Raw genomic sequence first — 24,106 nt, forward strand, 5'->3', positions numbered from 1 at the left:
TTCTCCAACTCAATGGGATTGAGTGTACTATTTTCTAGGAAAGCTAAAAGTCTTGTTTTTAAATTTTTGTTTATTGTTTTGTTTTACTCAACTTCTACCAATGATAAGACACTAAAAAATACAGATGAAATCTTACCTTTTTTTGTCAAATTTTTCCATACATTCTAGAGGCTGAATGAACTGAAGAACTTCATCCCATTGACCATCAAGGATTAGCTGCCTATATAAAGAAAAATCCACACATGCTATCAAATTTGTGTTACACTAATTAAAAGCAGAAGAGATGACAAGATAGCATTAGAACTTCACAAAGCAGGTAATGAGAATAACATTTTACTTGGTTTCTCAACCACTATAATAAACTTCCTCACAACTTATGTGTAACAACATATGCTATATGAGAAGAATTTGTGAATCTGCACCCACTCCTCATTCTAAAATTTTTTTTTACCTATGTAAAAACATTGAACTAAGTCTAAAAGTTTCTTTATTTCCCCACTAATCTTATAGTTTAAAGTTATTCTGTATTACTTAGGGGCCAGTGTGTTGGTATGTTCCAGTCTCACTAAGTCATTGGTTCTCAACTGGGTGCAGTTTTGCCCCCTGGAGAAATCTGGCACTGTCTGGGGACATTTTTGGTTGTCACAACTAGGGTGCGACTGGCATCTTCAGGGTATAGGTCAGAAGTGCTGCTAAACACCCTACAATGCACAGGAAAACCCCCACACTCACACAACAAAGAACCATCTGGCCCAAAATGTTAACAGTACTGAGGTTGAAAACCCTGCTCTAAACTGTGAATTCAACATCTTTGAGCCATTTAACACTAGAGTTTATATTCTGAGAATGAAAATAGTAATGAATAATATCATATTTCATCCTACTTAAGTAGTCTACAGGAACTTCTAAAAGTTATAAGGCATTCAGATTACTGTTCTTTTATAAAAGTAATTTCCCTATTTATGCTTTTTTAGAACAGAAAATTTAAAAATAGGCAGGAAGTTTTCCAGAGTGGAGCCAGGGAGGGTGGGTGTTTAGGCTGCACCGACCCCTCAGCCCCCCTCCAGGAGACATTTCGAATCCAGGACATGTCGGGATTGAGGAGATACGAGGTAGCGCTGGAGGCTGAGGAGATCTACTGGGGCTGTTTCTACTTTTTCCCCGGCTGCGCACGTGGTGGAGGGAGCGGAGCTCAGCGCACCCTCGGGAGCAGAAGCTGGAGCCTCTGCGGGGCCTGATGAGCTGTCTGTCAAGCAGACTGGGCACTGCTCCCCAGCGCTCCAGTCGCAGCCTCCCCCGCCGCACCCCCGCTGCCACTGCCCAGCCAGCCGGTGCATTAAAGATTTAAACCGAAAAAAAAAAAAAATAGGCAGGGAAGATCTACAAAGGATTGCCAACTTTTGATTCGACAAAGAATGAATATTAATAAAAAGCAATCACAATATGTATCATAATCATTTTATAAAGGGACATTTTATTTTATTTTGTTTTTTAAAGGTTTTTTTAAAATTTATTTATTTTATTTATTTATTTTTGGCTGCATTGTGTCTTTGTTGCTATGCACAGGCTTTCTCTAGTTACGGTGTTGCGGTGCACGAGCTTCTCATTGAGGTGGCTTCTCTTGTTGCAGAGCACGGGCTCTAAGCGCACAGGCTTCAGGAGTTGTGGCTCACAGGCTCTGGAGTGCGGGCTCAGTAGTTGTGGCGCACGGGCTTAGTTGCTGCGCGGCATGTGGGATCTTCCCGGACCAGGGCTGGAACCCGTGTCCCCTGCATTGGCAGGCGGATTCTTAACCACTGCACCACCAGGGAAGCCCTAAAGGGACATTTTAATATTTCAAAAGTAAGAAGGACACAATTTCAAAGGCCGGCAGCCCTTTAAGATGAATACATTTAGTTTAATGAAAAACTTACTATCCTGTAATTTCACCTAAGACCAGTAAAACTTCATAACAAACCATCAGGTTTCTGCATGGGGATATCTGAGAGCCACTGCTAAATTCCAGAAGTAGCAATGACAGAGCCCAAAGAATACTGCCTTAGTACTGGTTCCTGACTATATCGTTGACTAAGCTCCCTGGGGCTGAATGTCATTCATAATGTCAAATACAGGGAAGTGCAATGAGTTTAAATAAACTCTCCTAATAATAAAGCTTTTTTAAAAGCTCCTTCTTCATGAGTTAGAAACATTTCATTTCTTAAGGCTTTCCTAGCCACAAAATGCTACATATCCAAGAATCTGTACTTCTTATCAAGGACATTTGGTATCACATAAGCACAGAATACATTTCTGCCTGGAAATTTGGGTTTTTCTTTTTCAATCCAATTCAAGGAAGGATATATTTAGCTTTCCATTTTGGCAAACATGTTGACTCCCTTTTGCTCTGTAATTCCACTTCCAAGAATCTTGTTTTAAGGAAATAATTCAAGATACAGAAATAGTCACATGTATGAAAGATGCTCAGTAGAGCATGTATTTAAGAAAAATTGCAATTTAATTGTCTAAAAATAGGGGAATCATTAGGAAATTAAGTAAATCGAAAATTTTCAAAGCATAAATTTGTAATCACATAGAGAATTCTTATAATGTTAATGGATAAAGCAGGATACAAAATTCTAAATGCAACAGAATTGTTTCTTTTTTTCAATATGCACAGAAAATTATCAGTAGTATGTGTGGATGGTGGGCTGATTTTTCTTCTTTATTTTTCTATATTTTCTACAAAGAATATTTTATATAACGAGTATGTTTTACTTCTATAGCATAAAAAAGGTATTTCAGAAATATTTTTTTAACTTTACAGAGTCTCTGATTTCTTAATCAAATATTTTTTATGATGATGCCACAAACACAATAGAGTTGTGACTCTTTTTAATGAATCTCTGGATCTTACTCCTGAAAACATTCTACAGAAAACTTTGTTTTGTAAACGTTCTTTATAAAAATAAACATTTAAAAAACTATACTTTGTCTTTTCATAATTACAAAGGTCTATCCATACTGTACCTATTATCTTATTAATACTTAACATTTCTTGGAATGAGCTACAAACCTCACAGTGCTAATGAAATCATACCTCAGGAAAAGCATATCATCTGAAAATAGGCCATTTATGACTCCACTTTCCTTCTCAAGGGCCAACATACTAATGTGAAGCTTCTTTGAATTCAAGAAGTCTAAAATTAGCTTAATGATTTCAACCTCTTTTACATTCACTGTTTCTTCAGCCGTCATGTTGATAACCTAAATATTAAACAGAACAAAAACAAAAATTAGTTCTATTATTTCTAAGCATTATTAACTATCTGAAAACTTCACATAACAAGTTTCTTGGAAGTATTTAATACAGTTATTCTAAGTGAAACTAATGTAATATTTGTCAAAACCAAGTCATTCTTTAAGGTGTGATATAGGAATGGCTATGATTTTAAGTCCTTATCTTTGAGAGATACACAATGGAATTACAGATTGATATGAAGTTTGTGATTTGCTTCAAAATAATACAAGCAGCAGCATGTGGGAGGAAGTAAAGATAAAACAATAATCACAACCATTAAAGTAGGATAATGGGTAATTGGAGGTTCATTATATTTGCTATGGTCTAAATGTTGGTCTCCTCCCAAAATTCATATGTTGAAATCCTAACCCCTAAAGTGATGGTATTAGGAGGTGGGGGGCTTTGGGAGGTGATTAGGTAATGAGGGCAGAGCCCTCGTGATTGGGCTTAGTGCCCTTATAAAAGAGACCACAGGGACTTCCCTAGCAGTCCAGTGGTTAAGACGCTGTGCTTCCACTGCAGGGGGCACAGGTTCGATCCCTGGGTCGGGAAACTAAGATCCCACATGCTGCGCGGCTTGGCCAAATAAAAAAAATTTTTTTAATAATAATCATACGCTGCGATCTATTGAAAGTCAGCCCTCGACACAAGGGTTTGTCGCTACCACCGCCGCCACGGTGGCGGCGGCGGGGCCCGGGAAAGCTCAGCGTCCATTCCTTCCTTCCTCCCTCCCTCGCTCTCCGGATTCCCCCACCCAGCACCCCGCGGGCGGCGTCCTCGGCCCACCGTCGGCGGCTGCCCACCGTCTGCGCGATGGGAGCGGCGGCAGGTCTCGGCGCGCATGTTCCCGGACCGGCCCGCGCCGGTCTGTCGGGGGAGGCGCCCGTCCCGCCGAAGGAAAAGGGGGGCGAGAGGTCACGGGGCGACCCTGGCGGCGCCCCCCGGCCTCGGCGCGCCGCGCCTCCTCCCCACCCCGCCGTGGGCCTCGCCCACGGGCTGGACGGGGAAAGGGGGAGGCGGGTGCTGACCGAGAGGCGGGGGACGTCGCAGGGCGGCCCCGTGGGCCCCTTTCCCGGGGGGCCGTGGGGGCCGGAGGGGCGGCGGCACGCGCGTGCCGCCGAACGCATCCGTGTCTGGGTCCTCCGCCACCCTCGGCGCAGGGGGTGGGCCGGGGTTCCCGGCCGCTCGCGGCCCTTGCGCTCTTCCTAAAAAAATCATCATCATCATCATCATCATAAAAAATAAAAGAGACCCCAGAAAGGTAGTTCGACTCTCTCCATGAGGATAAAATGTGAACTCAGCAGTCTGCAACCGGGAAGAGGGCTCTCACCAGAACGGAACTATGCTAGCACCCTTATCTCAGACTTCCAGCATCTATTGCAGAACTGTGAGCAACAAATTAATGCTATAAATAAACCACCTAGTCTATGGTATTCTGTTATAGCACCCCAAATGAACTAAGACAATATTATTCTGTCTACTCCTACATACGTTTAAAATTTGCCATAATAAAGAATATTTTAAAAAATCACTAATAACCAAACCATGTTTAGCTGTGCCCTACACACTAATTCAATAAGCACTTACTGTCTTTTCTCTGTGATAGACACTGTCCTGTATAGTCAGGACACATTGGCTCTGTCCTTAAGAAACTTATAGAGTGTAGCAGCAACAAGTAAAATGTTGTACCCTATACTTTGGAACCAAACAAAACAAGGTTGGTTAAAATGTGCAACTTTAAGTCATATTGGTACTACCAACTTAAACATCAGTGATATTTCAGCTCTCTCAAATCCCTTCTCTCACTTGTAAGTCTGCAGTGATACAATTGAGCACACAGGTTAATTCATCAAGAATTAGAACTAGGAGGAATTCTGAAGATCATTAGATTAACACTCTCATTTTAAAGATGAGGCCACACAAGTTAAATGGCCTAAGTTGCTGCAGTTTTCAAATGTTCACGCTCAGAGCAGTACAAAAGACTACCAAGCTAAGCGGACTAGCTGCAAACAGACCTCATCAGATGAAACAGACTGTAAACGTATCTTTCTCACAGGACCAATTATCTTCTCACAGGACCTATCTTCAACCAAATTCACAGAAACATAAACATATGCATGTATGCACATGGGTTTATTTTTTGTCTACTATTTTGACAATTTATTTCTTCATAATGAGAAGTACAAACATCTAGCAGACTAGAATGTTCATCAGATGAATACATTTTCTCTCTTAGGTGGAGAAGGTGATAGAGTAAACAAGGGACAGAGCATGGAAAAATAATTATGATTCAAATACTTAATGACATCAGACTAAGCTAATCTCATACATCCATCTCCACAATAAGGACATGCCTACCTCAGGAAACAGACAACTCACAAATCTCTCTCCCCCAACAGGCCAGCCACCCAATTCCTCATGCTTTGGGTTTCCCTTTGCTATCTTCTGAGCTGACCACCCTTCTCTTCATAGACTTTGTCCAAAAGACTCTGTACAATAAAGTTAATGATATTTCCATTCAATAAATTCTGATCATATTTCAGAACTGTGTCTCTGATATTAGCAATTTTAGCATTCCCCAAATCTTCAGATAATTCTTACTAGAAAAGAATGGCTTTTGCTAATTTAACTCTCAGAAAAATAATTGTAAACTCCCCTCGAATCTTAGAGGGCACTTCACTTAAATCACCATATACCAATCACACAACTTAATACAGAACTGAGACTATAATTTTCTAATGTTCAATACATCCAATGATATTAAACATTTTATAGGCCTCATTCAACATTCAGTCTAATACTAAGTAACTCTGGAGTTACTACGAATCTATGGCAATAGTCCCACAAGTTTCATGCTGCCATCATTTCTGATTAATAAAACCTAAGAGAAAAAGAAGTAGTATATTCTTACAGATACATATTTTACACTGACTTTATATCTAGAATTTGAATAGATACAAAAAATAGATCTTAATTACCCTAGAATTATTCAGGGTTTTAAAAAATTCATTTAAAAAATAAAAAATAATTCATTTAAAAAGATAAGTTTTAATTCTATACTGTAGAATTCCCAGTAGAAAAGTATGATATTTTAATCACCCAACCCAGAATTTTAACTCTTATAAACTTTACTGTTGCTGGATACAACATAAAACATAGACACATAACATAATGACTATATCTTAGAATTATTCTTTTGTAACCCACCCTGTGTTACTGAAACATTTGTAGAGGCTCCCAAAATCCTAACTATATAATTTAGAAATTAGATATGTATATATTTTTAAACATAACATAAAAGCATGATTCATTCTTTAATTTCCTTAAACTACTAATCACTACAAAGCTAGAATTTTTTGCTAATTCAGAGGAGTAGAATTCAATAATAAATGCCTCTTCCCCTCCCCTCAAGGGGACTACAAATCCAAAGTAAGATTTAACTAGCTTAGGAACCACTAAAATGATTTTTTAATCAGATGTACAGTATGTAATAGGTGTTATAAATTAACACTTATTAACTTAAGAAGCAAAAACATCAATGAAGAAATGTCTCTTAAAAAGTACAGAGTAGATGCTTTTGTTTGCAACTGTTCTAACAGCTATTCAAGGGAATTCCCTGGCGGTCCAGTGGTTAGGACACTGTGCTTTCACTGCGGAAGGCATGGGTTAGATCCCTGGTCAGGGAACTAAGATCCCACAAGCCACGTGATGCAGCCAAAAAAAAAAAAAAAAAAAAAAAAAAAAAAAGAAGCCATTCAAAAGGATAAAGCTCTGGCCCTTTAATCTGACTATTTAGCCAAAGTCAGCCTTGATAACATCTTAGGTAGACCTGCCAGCCCATGGTACATGTGAACAATTACTCATCACGCACAATTTATATAGGACCAACAATAAAGTGTATTCCACTGAAAACAGAAAACAAAATGGGGGAGGAGGAATCAGAGTGTTTCAGTATTTCCGTATTAAATGATAGATTTACTGTAAAAAAAAATCACAGAAACATGAATGCTATGAATTTTCCTTTAAGAAATAAATGTTTACTTATATTCAATATCTGGACTAAGTGAGGTAAGGAAACAAGAGTTTTCTTTAAAAATAAATACATCTGGAAACCAGCTGGAAAGTGGTTAGTATTTTAGTACTAATATACACCTACAGAAACTAAATTCCAGATGGTGTCTCTATATGGACTCCTGCTGATTACTGTCTTAGTGAATCAAGATTAGAAGAATGTATTAGAGGGCAAGAAATAAAATTATTTTTAGAAATCTAAGATTAAAGGTAAAATGTTAACAACAGATAAGAAAAAAAAGAATGGTAATAGAAATATATTGACTTCTATGTATATTTCCATACATAGATACGGAAAAAGTTTCATGAAAAATTTATCAGTGGTAGCTTTCTAGCCAAATATAAATAGATATTTAAATGTTCCTTTGCAATGAGGTTCTTCTTCTACTTACTTACAATACAGATTAGAAAGGAAGAAAAATGCACAAGGCTAAGAATGATTCAGAAGCATAAGGCTGAGAATGATTCAGAAGCATAAGATTAAGGGAATTAAGGCACAGCCACTAAATATTTTATAATCAAGAAAAAAGTGCATAAAAAGGCTCCATTAATCCCCATCTCCATCCTAAACAATAAACACCACTTTCTTTAACCTTCCAAGAATTACAGAGTGCCTAACGCTGAACAATAGTCCTTTACCATTCCAGTTTACAGGCAAAAATGCAGATAAGGAAATGAAGTACTATGAAGCTTTTTCATAAAATATCAAACTGCAACATAAGACTATGGTACTTTTTCCTTAAAAAAAGAAAGAAAAAAAGAGTGAGAAAAAACCTGCTAGCTATCTCTTTAATAAAATAGCATTCCAAAAACTTATGTTGCTGCCAGATCATTTAATTGTAAATGTCTGGTCCTTCAGGAATATAAATGTGACACTGCAAGTCACAATTTCTATGGGCCTCAATTTCTTCATACATAAAATAAGAGGGTTAGTTTGGCTAATTTCTATGATTTCCCTTCAACTTTTATAATTTGTTTTAACTCACATTTCAGTAACAGGAAGTATATATTCTTAGGGGGAAATAGCAAGTCTGGAATAATCAGAAGTCTCTGATCCTTAGGTCAGTTTAATAAGAAGAAAGAAAATAGACTTGTTTTAGATCATTTAAGTAAACAAACAAAAGAAAAGCCCTTCTAACTGCAAGGCTCTGTCACGTCTGCTAATCGGCTAACATGGATGCAGTGTGTGTCCCTTCTTACTGTTGACAGCTGTTCTCTATTCATCAATTATTTTAATTTACCTTCTGGAACTGTGAATGATTTTTGGTGTGAAGAACAAATTATGTTTAAAGCAGGTGCAGCTTTATATAGCTATAAAAAGAAAAGAATCAATTAACATAAACAATATGTTGTGTATATGCATAAAATATCTCTGGAAAAAGACACAAGAAATTGATAAAAATGGCTGCCTCCAAGAGGGAAAACTGGATAATAAAGAATAGAAATGGAAGATTTTTCACTACATACCCTTTTGTACCTTGTCAATTTTGTACCATGTACAATTATTACCTATTCTAAAAAATTGAAATATTATACATGAAACATAAATAATGAATTTCCAATTGCAAAAAACTGGAAAGAACTAGAAATATAATGAATATAATGTATTCACTGTGTATATAATGAAGCAATAACATTTCAGTGTGATTTGTATTTCTTTTATAACCTGAGACCTCTTCTCAGATCAGATTCAAATATTATTTCAATCTTTCTTTATGAGATTAAAGTATTTGAATTGTTTGCATATTCGAACCCACAAGTATTTAAAAAACATACTTAATTACTAAAGTACTAAAAATGTACAAGATAAGCAGACACAGGCTGTATAATTGAGTCACATAAAAACCAGAAAAGGTGGACTTCCCTGGTGGCGCAGTGGTTAAGAATCCGCCTGCCAATCCAGGGGGAACAAACGGGTTCGAGCCCCGGTCCGGGAAGATTCCACATGCCGCGGAGCAACTAAGCCCATGCGCCACAACTACTGAGCCTGCCTGCCTAGAGCCTGCGCTCCGCAACGAGAGAAGCCACCACAATGAGAAGCCTGTGCACCACAACGAAGAGTAGCCCCTGCTCGTGGCAACTAGACAAAGCCCACGCGCAGCAACAAAGACCCAAAACAGCCAAAAATAAAAATAAATAAATTTATTTTTTAAAAAAACAGAAAAGATAAATTTAAAAATTGCTAAATTTGGCACTAAAAATGTAAAATGTAAATCTTCCATTTAACAGAAGTTGCCATAAAGTTAAAAGACAAGGGACAAACAAGGACCAAATACAATACATATAAACAGCTAAGTGATTATCATCTAGAACATAAAAATAGCATCTTCAAATCAATATCTCCCCCAAAATTCCAGTTGAACAATAAGCAAAAAATCCAGACAATTCACAGAATTACAAATAACCAAAGAATTTATGAGAAGACGTTCAACTTCACTAGTAATATTAAAGATACCATTTATGGAAAAATTTAAAAGACCTGATAATATATAGTGTTGGCAAGAGTGTAAATGCCCCTTCATATGCTGTGTTAAGACTATAAATTGGGACTTTTTTTTTTTTTTGCCTGTGTTGGGTCTTTGTTGCTGCACACAGGGTTTCTCTAGTTGCGGCAAGCGGGCTACTCTTCATTGTGGTGAAGGCTTCTCATTGTGGTGGCTTCTCTTATTGCAGAGCACAGGTTCTAGGCACATAGGCTTCAGTAGTTGCAGCACGCGGGCTCAGCAGTTGGGGCGTGCAGGCTCAGCAGTTATGGCTCGCAGGCTCTAGAGCACAGGCTTAGTAGTTGTGGCACACGGGCTTAGTTGCTTGGCGGCATGTGGGATCTTCCCAGACCAGGGATTAAACCCATGTCCCCTGCACTGGCAGGCAGATTCTTAACCACTGTGCCAACAGCGAAGTTCTGGGACAGACGTTTTGAAAAAGAATTTGACAGCATGAAATTTTCATCTATGAAAATTTTAAATGTATATACTCTTTGACTCACTGATTCCAATTCTATTTCTAGGAACCTATTCTGCAAAAATACTTGCAAATATATATAAAGATACATATACAAAGATGTTCCTTAAGATTTGCTCGTAATAGAGAAAAACTAGAAACAAACTGAGCTCTCGATAGGAGAATTGTTAAATTATGGTAAATTCACACTATAGAATACTAATGCAGTGATGTAGATCTACTGTACCTTAACAATAAAAAGGCACATCACAGAACAATACAGCTATCAATAAATATTTGTTGAATGGATGAATATAAATAGGCCAATTTATCTTTTTTAAAAGGGAGGGCATAATATCTCTGTGCCTAAATAAATGACAAAGAGAAGACTGGAGGGATACTTATCAAACTGTTCAGAGTGGTTACCTCTGAAGAGAGGAATGAGATTGGATAGAGGGTGGGGAACTAGGAAGGGAAAGGGGTTGAAGGGAGGTTTTTTACTCTTTATCGTTTGTATTATCTGAATGCTTTACAACCAATATATATTCACGCATTACTTGTACATTTATACATACATTTCTTATATAAATAAAATTTTTAATTTTACACAGAAAAAACTGTGAAAATGAAAAAAAATTATAGAATTAGATCTCAAAAGTTCTCTTCTATATCAAGGTACCAGGTAGAATAGAATCCCAAAGATAGGATCAACTGCTACATTTACAATGCAAAAACTATTGAGTACAAAAACTATTCTAGGATCTTTACTTATATTGTTTAATTGATCTTTATAACAATCTTACAAGATTGGCAATTTCATCCCCATTTTACAGATGAAGATACTAAGCTTTGTAAGGTTAAAAAATTAGCCCAGTATTTATATTAAGGCTGAACATCTCACTAGCAGCTGAATACTTCTTTCAGAAGTGTGTCAGGACATAAATCCTGATATCAACATCCCTGTCAACACCATCCAGGAAATCTCTTAAAAGTATCTGAGGGAACCTATTTAATTGTGTAACAAAACAAAGAGGCAAAGAGGAGGAAAAAATATATATATTTAGATTAACTTTTAGATCAATTTTTCATTAGTTCCTTAAACATCTGGGCTGCCTTATCTTGATAGTCAGGCAAGAAATTGCCTCCTCCTCCCCAATTCATATCCTAAGCTTTGTAACAATAAAAATTAGAATTTCTGACTGTGAAAGAGTAAAAGAAATAAGAGACATAGAGGAGAGGCAAAGAGAGACAGAGAGATAGAAATAGGAAGGGACGGAAGGAAGGAAGAAAATACGGCAGACAAAGGTTAAAACCCTAGAACAAGATTGGAACCATAAGTTGACCAGATTCTAAAGCTCTTCCTACTGTATCACACTGATTCCCAAGAAAGGGAAGGGCATCAATACTTTACAAAAGCAAGGAAAAACATAAAATGGATAGAGTCATCTAAATATGCCAAAATGAAAAACCTTCATTTTACTGAAATAATATATAAAAATTATTCCAACAGAGGTCCATAGTTCTATGATTCTTCAAATTATTTTTCTATTAAACAATGTTAATAGGGTGAGTAAACAAGCTAGAAGTCTACATTAATAACAATCTAACCAGACTTTTTTTCTTTTTGATAGAAACGTTGCGGTACACGGGCCTCTCACTGTTGTGGCCTCTGCCATTGCGGAGCACAGGCTCCGGACGCGCAGGCTCAGCGGCCATGGCTCACGGGCCCAGCCGCTCCGCGGCACGTGGGATCTTCCCAGACCGGGGCACGAACCCGTGTCCCCTGCATCAGCAGGAGGATTCTCAACCACTGCGCCACCAGGGAAGCCCTATTTTTTATTTTAAAAGATCTCTCCAGGTCTAATAAAATATACTTCCTAACCCTACTTGATAAACCACACTTAATTTTTTTTTTTAAGATAAAGGATGTTCGTTTATTTATTTATTTATTGGCTGTGTTGGGTTTTCGTTGCTGCGCGTGGTCTTTCTCTAGTTGCAGCGAGCGGGGGCTACTCTTTGTTGTGGTGCACAGGCTTCTCATTGCGGTGGCTTCTCTGGTTGCGGAGCGCGGGCTTCAGCAGTTCTGGCGTGCAGGCTCAGTAGCTGTGGCGCACAGGCCCAGTTGCTTCATGGCATGTGGGATCCTCCCTGACCAGGGCTCGAACCCTTGTCCCCTGCATTGGCAGGTGGATTCTTAACCACTATGCCACCAGGGAAGTCCTAAAGGAGTTTTAAATAGCTTATTCCTTAAATTATCACAGCACCTTATCGTAAACATTCAAATGTTTATTAAGCAAAATTTCAACCTATAAAAACACATGTAAGTAAGAAATGTAGAATTGTTTTAAGATTAATATTTGTACCAAAAATTTTAAGTATAGACTCTAATCACAAATTAATGCTACATCAACTAAGATCAAAGTGAATATTCATATAAATTCATACAGTATTCTTTATTTGCTTGTTTGTGTGTTTTTACCTTATCTGTGGTAAAAGGTATGCTTTATCTAAGAACACAATTGAACCTTTCATTATATGATGAAATCTCTAGTATTGTTTTCTGTCACACCTAAAGCCAAGGTACCAAAAGAGTGCTTTGTAAAATAGATTAAAATTATCCTTTATGTTCTTTTTTTACTCCCACACTTTTTTGTTTTCAACGAGAAAAGCAGAACTTAAAGATATGTGAGTATGCTTCAAAACTGAACTACATAAAAAATGGTTTGTCAGATAACAAGAAAACAAACAACCCAATCCAAAAATGGGCAGAAGACCTAAAAAGACATTTCTCCAAAGAAGATATACAGACTGCCAACAAACACATGAAAGAATGCTCAACATCATTAATCATTAGAGAAATGCAAATCAAAACTACAATGAGATATCATCTCACACCAGTCAGAATGGCCATCATCAAAAAATCTAGAAACAATAAATGCTGGAGAGGGTGTGGAGAAAAGGGAACACTCTTGCACTGCTGGTGGGAATGTGAATTGGTTCAGCCACTATGGAGAACAGTATGGAGGTTCCTTAAAAAACTACAAATAGAACTACCATATGACCCAGCAATCCCACTACTGGGCATATACCCTGAGAAAACCAAAATTCAAAAAGAGTCATGTACCAAAATGTTCATTGCAGCTCTATTTACAATAGCCCGGAGATGGAAACAACCTAAGTGCCCATCATCGGATGAATGGATAAAGAAGATGTGGCACATATATACAATGGAATATTACTCAGCCATAAAAAGAAACGAAATTGAGCTATTTGTAATGAGGTGGATAGACCTAAAGTCTGTCATACAGAGTGAAGTAAGTCAGAAAGAAAAAGACAAATACCGTATGCTAACACATATATATGGAATTTAAGGGAAAAAATGTCATGAAGAACTTAAGGGTAAAGCAGGAATAAAGACGCAGACCTCCTAGAGAACGGACTTGAGGTTATGGGAGGGGGAAGGGTGAGCTGTGACAGGGCGAGAGAGAGTCATGGGCATATACACACTAACAAACTTAGTAAGGTAGATAGCTAGTGGGAAGCAGCCGCATGGCACAGGGATATTGGCTCGGTGCTTTGTGACAGCCTGGAGGGGTGGGATAGGGAGGGTGGGAGGGAGGGAGACGCAAGAGGGAAGACATATGGGAACATGTTTATGTATGACTGATTCACTTTGTTATAAAGCAGAAACTAACACACCATTGTAAAGCAATTATACCCCAATAAAGATGTTAAAAAAAAAATGGTTTGTCAGTAAGTATAGGACTATATCTATTACATAGTGGTACATTCAGAAACATAAGAAAATATACTGAACCAAGAGTCACAAAAACTTCAAAGCTTACTAAAAATAACACAAATTATACAATATTAACTATAGAAAGAAGTACAACAGAGTATATACTAATTACCCATTAAAGTTTTCTATTCTTAACTTTTCTACTTCCTTCGCATTTATAAACTTATCATAGAATTGAGTTGGAAGGTACCTCTGTCCACTCTCTAATTTAGTACAGAATATCTGAACACTTAACTCTGAGAGATGGTCTGCCAACCTCTACATAAATGCCTCCAATAACAGAAAATTTCTATACCCCCCAAGGCACCTATGGAAGACAGTCTCTAAGGCGGTCACCAATAAGACTACTAGTGTTTTTACATCCTTTTGTAGTCCCTGGCCCTTGAGTGTGGACTGGATTTACTGACTCACTTGTACCCAAGTGCAGAGTGGAAGTGTTGGGATGTCATTTCCAAGATTTATAAAGAGATGGTAACATCCATCCTGAGGGCACGCATGTGCCCTCTCTCAGACTGCTCACTCTGGGAAGCCAGCTGCCATGTCATGAAGCAACCTTGTGGAAAGGTCCAAGTAACAAAGAACTGAGGGAAGCCTTCAGTCAACAGCCTGTGAAGAGCGGAAGCCCTCAGTCCAACAAGGAACAGAGGTCCAGGTCACTGAGCTTGGAAGGAGATCATCCCCGAGTCGAGTTTTCAGGTGAGACCACAGCCCCTGTAAGAAACTTGACTGCAACCTCAAGAGAGACCTAAAATCAGAGGCTCCCAGCTGGGATGTTGGGACCCTCAGAAACAGTGAGATAAATATTTGCTATTTTAAGCCACTTAGTTTTGGGGTAATTTGTTACACAGCAATAGATAATACAGAATTCCTTCAATTTTTTCTCAAGTATAAAAAGGCGTTTTGTTTTGTTTTCTAATATTGAATTAAAATCTACTTTCATCTAGGTATGTCTTTGGGTCAGCATAATAAAAATCTGTTACATTAAAAACTTTTACACATTTGAATCTGACAATCATCAGGTCTATTTCCCTACTTCCTTCAACCATTCTTCACATACCTTCCAGATCCCCTACAATTCTAGTCATTCTCCTCTGAACATTTGTTAATCTCTCTCTTTAAAGCATCTGAAATAGAACACAATATTCCAGGTATGGTCTGGTCAACAACTGTACACAGTGAAATTAACAATTCCCATTATGTGGGTACTATACAATGAACACACCTAGACACACCTGAAGTTGCTTTACACCATCTAGTTGTGAGATATTGTTTTTTGCACTTCCCAGAATTTCATTTCAAAAGCTTTTCCTGAAGTTGGAAAGAAGACCAACCCAATTCTGTTTCCAAGCTCTCAAAATAATGTAAACAACAAAACAGCAAAATTTACAAAAATTTGCAAACAACATATACAGTAAGGGGTTAATATCCAAATATACAAAGAACTCATACATCTCAACATCAAAAAGCAACCCGATTCCTGATTAAAAAATGGGTAAAGAATCTGAACAGACATTTTTCCAAAGATATACAGATGGCCAACGGGCACATGAAAAGATGTTCAACATCACTAATCATCAGGGAAATACAAATCAAAACCACAATGAGATATTACCTCACACATGTCAGAATGGCTATTATTGAAAAAGACAACAAATAACAAGTGCTGGTGAGGATGTGGAGAACATGGAACCCTCGTGGACTGTAGGTGAGAATGTAAATTGGTGCAGCCACTATGGAAAACAGTACAGAGATTCCTCAAAGAATTAAAAATAGAACTACCATAGGACCCAGTAATTCCACTCTTGGATATTTATCTGAAGAAAACGAAGACATTAATTAGAAAAGATATATGCACCCCTATGTTCACTGCAGCATTATTTACAAAAGCCAAGATATGGAAGCAACCGAAGTGCCCATCAGTATTTGAACTGAGAAAGAAGATGTGGGGTGTGTGTGTGTGTGTGTGTGTGTGTGTGTGTACACACACACACATACACATATGCACAATGGAATATTACTCAGCCATAAAAAAGAATGAAGTCTTGTCATGGATGGACCTTCAGGGTATTATGCTAAATGAAATAAGTCAGACAGAGAGAGGTAAATACTGTATGATTTCACTTACATGTGGAATCTAAAAAACATAAAACAGAAACAGTTATACATAGAGAACAAAAAGGTGGTTGCCAGACGGGAAGGGTGTTGGGGGAGAAAAGAAATAGGTGAGGGAAATTAAGAGGTACAAATTTCCAGTTCTGAAACAAATGAGTCATGGGTATAAAATGTATAGTGTGGGGAATATAGTCAATAACTATGTAGTATCTTTGTAGGGTGACATATTGTAACTAGACTTATTATGGTGATCATTTTGAAATGTATAGAAATATCAAATCACTATGTTATATAATAGGAACTAACACAGTCTTCAATAATTATACTTCAATTATACTTCAAAAACAAACAAACAAACTCATAGAAAAAAGAGACCAGATTTGTGGTTACCAGAGGTAAGGAGCAGGGGAAGGGAGAACTGGATGAAGGCTGTCAAAAGGTACAAACTTCCAGTTATAAGATAAACAAGTACTAGGAATGTAATGCACTACATGATAAAAATAATTAACACTGCTGTATATTATACAGGAAAGTTGTTGAGAGTAAATCCTAAGAGTTCTCATCACAAGGGAAAATATTTTTTTCTATTTTTTAAATTTTGTATCTATATGAGATGATGGATGTTTACTAAACTTGCTGTGATAATTATTTTGTAATGTATGTAAGTCAAATTATTATGCTGTACACCTTAAACTTATCCAGTGCTATATGTCAATGATATCTCAATAAAACTGGAAGAAAATAGATAAATAAATAAACAGGAAAAAATGTTAAACCAAAATGGACATTAAGGCACTAATTTTAGCTCAGTTCTATAAAGCTTTCGCAAAGATTTTATGTAAGTTCCATTTTCTTTTTCAATAGATCAACAAAAGTCACAAAACATGGCACTTAATCATAGAAACTCATTCATTTCACAGAATTCATTATTTAAATCAAATATATCAACTATAAATAATATAAAAATTTTATGTCCTTTTTCATGTAGTACTGTTTCTCTATAGAGTGTTGACTTGTGAAATGGGATCAACCTCCTAGTAGAGTGGCAAGCATGTGATTGGTGCAATATAAATTTATCCCCTTTAGAACTCATAAGGTAAGGGCATTGTCCTTAGGGTTGCTAATAACATGCTATGGAAGAGCTACTGTGCTACAGATAACTATAAAAATTTACTCTGGAAAAAGTTTACCTTGTTTTTTTTTTTACCTTGTTTTTTGAAAAAATTTTAGGTGTAACTTTGAAACATTGGGAATCCTGATTAGATCAATTATGTTAAAGATGCCACATGGAGAGACTCCTACTTGTGGTAACATGTTTGAAGTAAGTATTCATTTAAAAATACTTGTGTCTATTATGTGCTGGCACGATGCTGCATCCCTGGGATACAATGATTGAGTTACTATGGTGAACAAGAAGATAAAACACAAAACAAAGGCTTCTAAGGGAGGGTGTGGTGTTTTGTAAGGTATCTTTTTACACAAACAAAAACAAACTCAAAATAAAAAGGAAGAAAAATCAGCTGAAATATGTAAGCTTTGGCTATTCAATGTAATGGTCTCAAAATTAAATGGCAAAAAAAAAAAGTATTCTCAGACATGGGTCAGCACTGGATTTATAACCTGAAGACCTGGATTAAAGTCTTCTGTATAAAAATAATATACATAAAACATAAAGTAAAGAGTATCATAAAAAATTACAAATAAAATGCTATGGAAGTTCTGAGGTATCTTGCTAAGAATGGGTCTGAAGGATTGTTAATATCCTCACATGCAGAGATGGGAAGGGAAAAGTAACATTATTGTGAAAAAGTAACTAACATTTATTGTGTATCCACTATGTCAGATCCTGTGCTAAATACTCCCATCCTTCATCTATATAACACTCACAACTCTCCAGTTTCATTTTACAGATGATTACACTAATACTCTGAGACGTCAGTTACTTGTCTAAGGTCATACTGCAAAAAGTGCAGAAGCAAGAATGGGACGACCGGGTCTAAAATCCTGTGACCTTTCCACTATAACATTCTAACATATACAAGGGTGAAAACAAAGAGAGGATAGTTAGGATTCAAGTAATCTTGAGGCTAACGTCAAAGTTTTAGAAAACGGAATTCAACTTATTTCCTGTCCTATGTAGTGATTTGTCATTTATTAGCTGAGTAAGTCTAAGGCAATGCTTCTTAAACTTTTCTCCATAAGGACAGAAGAAACTGAACCCATCCCCACAGAGCCCATAAGCATAAAATTTCTTTGCAGTCCTTGAATTTTACCTAGAAATTAGTGTGAATATTACATTCTCCATATATCTTCTGTTTAATATAAAAACACTATTTTTTATCCAACTCTTCAAGTGAAATTGATGACAGCTCCATTAGTGTGTGCCATGTTCTGTGACAACAGATTTATCTCTTGTCACATTGCAGCTTATCACTAATACTCCTATTTGAAAAGCAAAGGTCGGGGGGATAAAGTAAACTATTTCTTGGTTATTCAAGAACCAATGATGCACGCTGAGGATTATTTAACACCAAATGAAACTCAAGTAAGAGTTATTGGTCATAGCCTTATTTTCTAAAATATGAGAATACCCTACTGAAAGCAGGAAAGCAATCCTGACCCACATATAGGGAGGAAACACCCTTTTCTCCATGTCACCACAGTAATAAAGAACCTCTGCCACGGGGTAAAGACACATCTTAATAGTTTCCATGAGCCTTTTTAAGGCCACTGTAAGAAATAAGGTCCTGGACCTAGAAATACTAAATAGATCATGCAGAAATTTTTAATTAGCCATGTCAATGCTCCATTCTGTTAAAAGGTAATCAACAGATGCCTTAAATTTTTTTCCAAAGTGCTTTCAAATACTTTACTTTGTTCAACTTCAGAGCTCATTCCGAGACTAATACAATAGCAAGTACTATCGTCTGGAAATTAAGTCACTAGTAGGGTAAGTACCTCTTCCAAGACTGCAATCAGTAGCAAAGGGAAACTTAAATCCTAGAAATCTGATTTCCAGCTTACTGAGCTACTGAGGAAAACTGCATCTTTTCATACTTATTTTGCAGCATATAGCAAAGCATATCACACACTATTTAGTAAGTAACTAACTGATAAACTCGATTTCACAAACAGAAAAAGAGGCTGAACACAATTATGTAACTAGGAACATAAGATAGTACCCCTGCTCTCTTATGATACATTCCTAGTACTGACTTTAAAAAAAAAAAAAGAAAAAGACAAGAATTAGGAAGTGGGAGGGTGGGAAGAAAACAGGTTAAAATTCCTTCACAAAAAAATTACATATCCATAATGGCATCAAATTCAAGTGTTTGTGTGTGTTTTTCCCCTAACAATATACGGTTATGGCTTAACTGGTTGGTCACTAAAATAATTTTTCTTTCCTGTGTGGAAGCAATCTACCCACTGAAACCTAAGGTAAAACTGTTCATTACATTTTCCTCCTAAACGAGGCCAAAGAATATGTCATAAAAAGGAAAATGGGCTCTTAGGCGTTTCTCCTTTCTAGTAAAATTTCAAGGCAACACGTACCAACACTGGAGACAAAAAAAATTCTACTTGGATTTACTGTAAAGAAAAGGTTTATAATGTATTAAAGCCTACATGTTAATCTCTGTGCCATTAACTTCTTGAAGCATTCTAAGAAGTCCGCAGCAAAGGGAGGGAAATAAGTGTTAGGATCATAACCTATGAATGTGGGTGGAACAAAGACTTCTCCCTTCATTATGCAGAGAGAACAAAGTTGCCAAAAACGCTCTGCTCAGATACCATGCGTGGTTACTGACTGCACCTCTGGGTACAGAAAAGAAAAAAATCAAATACTGGTCAAAGGCCGCCCCTGCCTGCCCCCGCCCCTTTCGCCCAAGGCCTCGCGCCAGAGCTGCAGCCCCAATCTCTTTCTCCCCAACATAAGAAAGCGGCTTAACCCTAAGAGTTCTACAAGCTCCCGTTCCCGTGTCTCCTACGCAGACGCCCCCGGGGCACCGGTCCAACCCGAGTTCCAAATCCAGTCGCTGCCCCCCTCCGCGACCCCGCCCAGACCCCCAAAGCCCTGCTGCCACTGACCACTGACGTCAGAAAGGCCAAACCCGGCCCCCGCGGGGCTGCCCCAGCCCCGCAGCGCTCTCCCCTCCTCCCGGCCAAGGCGTGCCCAGAATGGGACGCGAACGCCTCCCTCGGCTGTCGCTCGGGCTCGGCAGAGAGGCGAGGAAGGAATAATCAGCGCAGTCAGCCGCCCTCCCGCCCCACAGCAGCAGCGAGGTGGGCACCAACCCTGCGCTGGCTTACTGGTCAGGGGCGGGCGGTGCCAGGGCGAGGGCCGTCGCTCGGCCCCCGGAGCCGGGTTGGCAGCGAGAGAAAGGTGTGGTTCAGGAGCGGCGGCTTCCCGTCGGGGCCTGGCCCCCATCCGTCGGCGCCGGGGCCTCACCCACGACCCCAGTCGCCACCCAGTCAGCACCCAACCCTACCCAAGACCCTTCTCCGGGGCCGCGAACGCCGCCCTTGGGGGTCGCCACGGTCGCAGCCCTGTCAAGTGGTGACAGGCGGTGACGGGTGACCATGGCAACCCGCGGTGTGCAGCGCGGCCCGACCCCGCCTCCGCCTCCCGAAGTCGCTCACCTGAGGGCTCCGGGACGAGCCCGGAGAAATCGCGGAGGAGAAAGCGGCGCGGAGGCCGGAGGACGGGGCCCCCAAGCGGCGGGCTCTGGGCTGGAAATGGAGTGTGAGGGCGGCGGTCTGGGCTCGACGTCGGTCCTGCCTCCAGCCGCCCGCGCGTCAATCCATCAGCTCGTCAGTCTGTCTTTCCTCCCGTCTCCTCCTCCCGGACCGGCGACCGTCAGCTCAGCCTCTCACACACTGCGGTTGTCAAGCGGCGCTGCAGCCGAGCACCAGCCCGGAGCCGCAGCCAATCGCCGCGCTTCCCCGAGGAGCCTCAGGACCCCGCCGAGCGGGGCGGCCAGGCAGGTGCCTGCGTCGAAGGGAGAGTCGGCTGGGCGGGCGCCAGCCCGGGGCACGGTGGGGACTGGTCTGGTGGACCGGCTCCCCGCTAGCGCTCCAAGGACCAGCTGGACTAGAAGGAAAAGCCGGCGCGGCGACTGCGTGAGAGACCAGCAGCCGGCACGCAGACCCTTTGGTGGCTGATGACCCCGCGTCCCGAAATAGGGCGGAGGGAGTTGTCTCCTCCGAATCGAGAGTCGTCTGCGCATTAGAAGTGACTCTTAAGACTCCTCGCTGTTGATCTATTAATAAGGGATAACGAAATAAATCTCGCCATCTTCTCCGCTCTGCTTTTCCCGGTTCCACTTCCTTCCTGAAGACTCCAGCAGTTTAATTCCCCCTTCTTGATGCTTGAAGTATTTTTGTTATTTAACACTTAACACATTCACTGTTTTCCATCACCCGTTTTGGTTGTAAGCCCCATGACAGCAGACTTCACTAGTTCCCACCCTATCGGTGCAGCAGCATTCCACAAATATACCTGATGCTCAACCGAGCTGAATTAAGCATTCAGGGGTAAAACCATGTAGAGCTAACGAAAGAATACAGGACACAAACCTGTAAGAACTTGGTCCTCACAAAGGCTAAAAGCCAAGAGTAAGTGGGGCCTCCCAAAGTGAGGGAAATGTGGCAAAAGGGACTGGTAATAAACATCAGAAACATTTCTGGAAAGGAAGAATTTGACCCAATTCAAGATAAAAGAAGCTATAGCTTGAGGAAAAGGTTCTAAGAAAAACATTTACAAATTGATGGAAAACAATTTAAGCACAGAAGCTTAACTGCAAAACTTCAATTGCCTAGCCCTGATTAACTCCTGGAAGAAAGTCTTCATTAAGAACGCTCTCAGTGATAAGTGACAGAAAAATAAATGTAAACACAGGTTAATGTTACCCAGGGTCTTGATGTTAAAAATACAGCAACAACAACAAAAACTTTACAGAACGTATAAAATGAAAAAGTGGGCAAATATATCTTGGAAATAAATAGTCTATTGATTATTTTACCAGTATAGTTTACCTGACAACTCGCTTCTCAATCTTGATTCTCAAACAATAGCAGTTACAAGAACCAGCATCACTTAAATCTTCAACTAAATCTAGAAACAGTTACTAATCAGGAAGAATCTGAAAAACATTTGACCACCTAATAGGGGCAGAGTGCTATAAAAAGGAAGAAACTGACCTTCTGGCACTAGATTGGTTTTGGTGTTCACTAACTACAAAACAAAATGCTTCACCTATATTCTCATTTAAGCCTCACAATCTCCCTTAAAGTGCCTGTTAATTATTACCATTTTAGAGATTAAGGGAAATAAATCACCCAAGGTCAAACAGCTGATAGGTAACAGAGCCAAGATTCTAACCATTCTGAATCTTAAAACCTTCTTTATCTACTCCACCTCACTGTGTAATAACTGGAAATTTTAGCTTGAAGAAAACGGACTTTATTCTGACAAGGCAGAGGGAATAAGAGGTCTTATTCATGTTTATATCCCTCATGCCCTAGGGCATAGTGTTATTTGCATCTAAGTTTTCAGTAAATAGTAATCAGAATTATTGGAAGCAGATGCACAACCATTATATTTCCAGAAAGGGGGGATGAGAGGAGGAAAAGAACCAGGCACTGAAATACAAGACATCTGGTACATCTTATCACTTGTACACTGATAAATGCATTGACTATGTATTTGCTTCCTAATGTAACATCAAGTTTTACACTACAACCTTAATAGCTGTTAGTCTAAGATATCACCTTTCCTTCTACACTCAGCCACACTGGTTAAGATTAGATCTTCTTGTCTTTCACTCTAGTTGCTGTAAAGCAGAGAATTGTTCAGAAAGGACAAGCCTTTCTTAGATGAAGGGCTGTCCTCACATCCTGAGGTACTGCCTCAATCACTCACCAAATATTTAGAGTGCCTCCTCTGGATCAGTAACTAGGCTAGGTATCACTTGAAAATGCAGGTTCTAACTTGATGGAATGATTCATGGTGACTGGTGACTCAAGCCTATAGGCTAAGGTGGACCCGTTTTCATCTGATTCTCAAATCTCACTTCCAAAAGGGAGAATAAAAGGTTTTGGTGTTTCCCCAAAAGTAGAAAGGAAGCTGAGTACAAACCTAAGTAAGGAACTCTTGCCTCAAGTCGTTCAGGGGAAGATCAATGGGTATAAGGGAATTTGTTTTAAAAGCTCCACTCTCATTAGAATGCATACTCATAAATATACACACCAAAGAGCTGTGTGTTTCAGAGCCAGCAGTGCTCTGGCTCTGGGAAAACAAAGTACCACCACGGCTGCTTCTCCTTCAAACAGAATCAAGGATTATGAAGGTAGAATACTGGGTCTACCAGAGCTCCTCTCCACACCCCTAAATAAAAGCTTAAATTCTATGCGGATGGTTGAACCTAGTAAAGAAACATACCTTCTTGTTTCAATGTAAAAAAGGTATGCTTTTATTTATATTAAGTAAATACCTGGATGTTATATTGAAAACAAAGTAAATAAAATAAAATACTTGTTTTGGAAAGAAATACTCAACCTATTTAAATTAAGTCATTGAAATAGTTCAACAATTTTTTAAAACTAGAAACTATGTGTTAGGAAATGTTAATAATATGTTGGTAAGGGGGAAATCTCCCCCCTATCTTTTTTGAGGTTTTTTTTGGCTGGTCTAATGATTAAATTGACACCAGACAGACTAACAGGAGAAAAAAATGAATTTAATTACCTATGTGTGGGAGTCCATAAGAATATGAGGCCCTAAACCAAGTTAGGCAATTGAAGCTTACATGCCATCTGAGAAAAGGAGAAGGGGTTAGGGATTTGGGACTCCAAAGGGGAGGAAAACACTTTACAGGATGGGAAAATGTTTGGTAAACAAATGTTTGCTG

The 24,106-nt window shown here is 39.0% G+C and overlaps 1 protein-coding gene across 5 annotated transcripts in view; it reads right to left on the reverse strand.

The window, feature by feature from the left end:
• The window catches only part of WDR47 (WD repeat domain 47), a 58,335-nt gene extending 37,135 nt beyond the window's left edge, over positions 1–21,200 (reverse strand). The window contains exons 1-3 of one of the 5 annotated variants that reach the window (XM_027096314.1): positions 20,838–21,200; positions 3,077–3,243; positions 137–220 (exon numbers count right to left, since the gene is read on the reverse strand). In XM_027096314.1, coding sequence (XP_026952115.1) covers positions 137–220; positions 3,077–3,234 — 242 coding nt within the window. In that variant the 5' untranslated portion in view covers positions 3,235–3,243; positions 20,838–21,200. Of the gene's footprint in view, positions 1–136; positions 221–3,076; positions 3,244–20,686; positions 20,789–20,837 lie in introns of those variants that run through there. The other 4 variants (XM_027096313.1, XM_027096315.1, XM_027096316.1 and 1 more) reach the window with 4 other exon arrangements.
• Between the last annotated feature and the right edge of the window lie 2,906 nt (positions 21,201–24,106).

The sequence above is a fragment of the Aethalodelphis obliquidens genome, unplaced genomic scaffold (genome assembly GCF_003676395.1).
Source record: "Aethalodelphis obliquidens isolate GAN/ISIS:26980383/991018 unplaced genomic scaffold, ASM367639v1 scaffold100, whole genome shotgun sequence".
NCBI classification, from domain to species: Eukaryota; Metazoa; Chordata; class Mammalia; order Artiodactyla; family Delphinidae; genus Aethalodelphis; species Aethalodelphis obliquidens.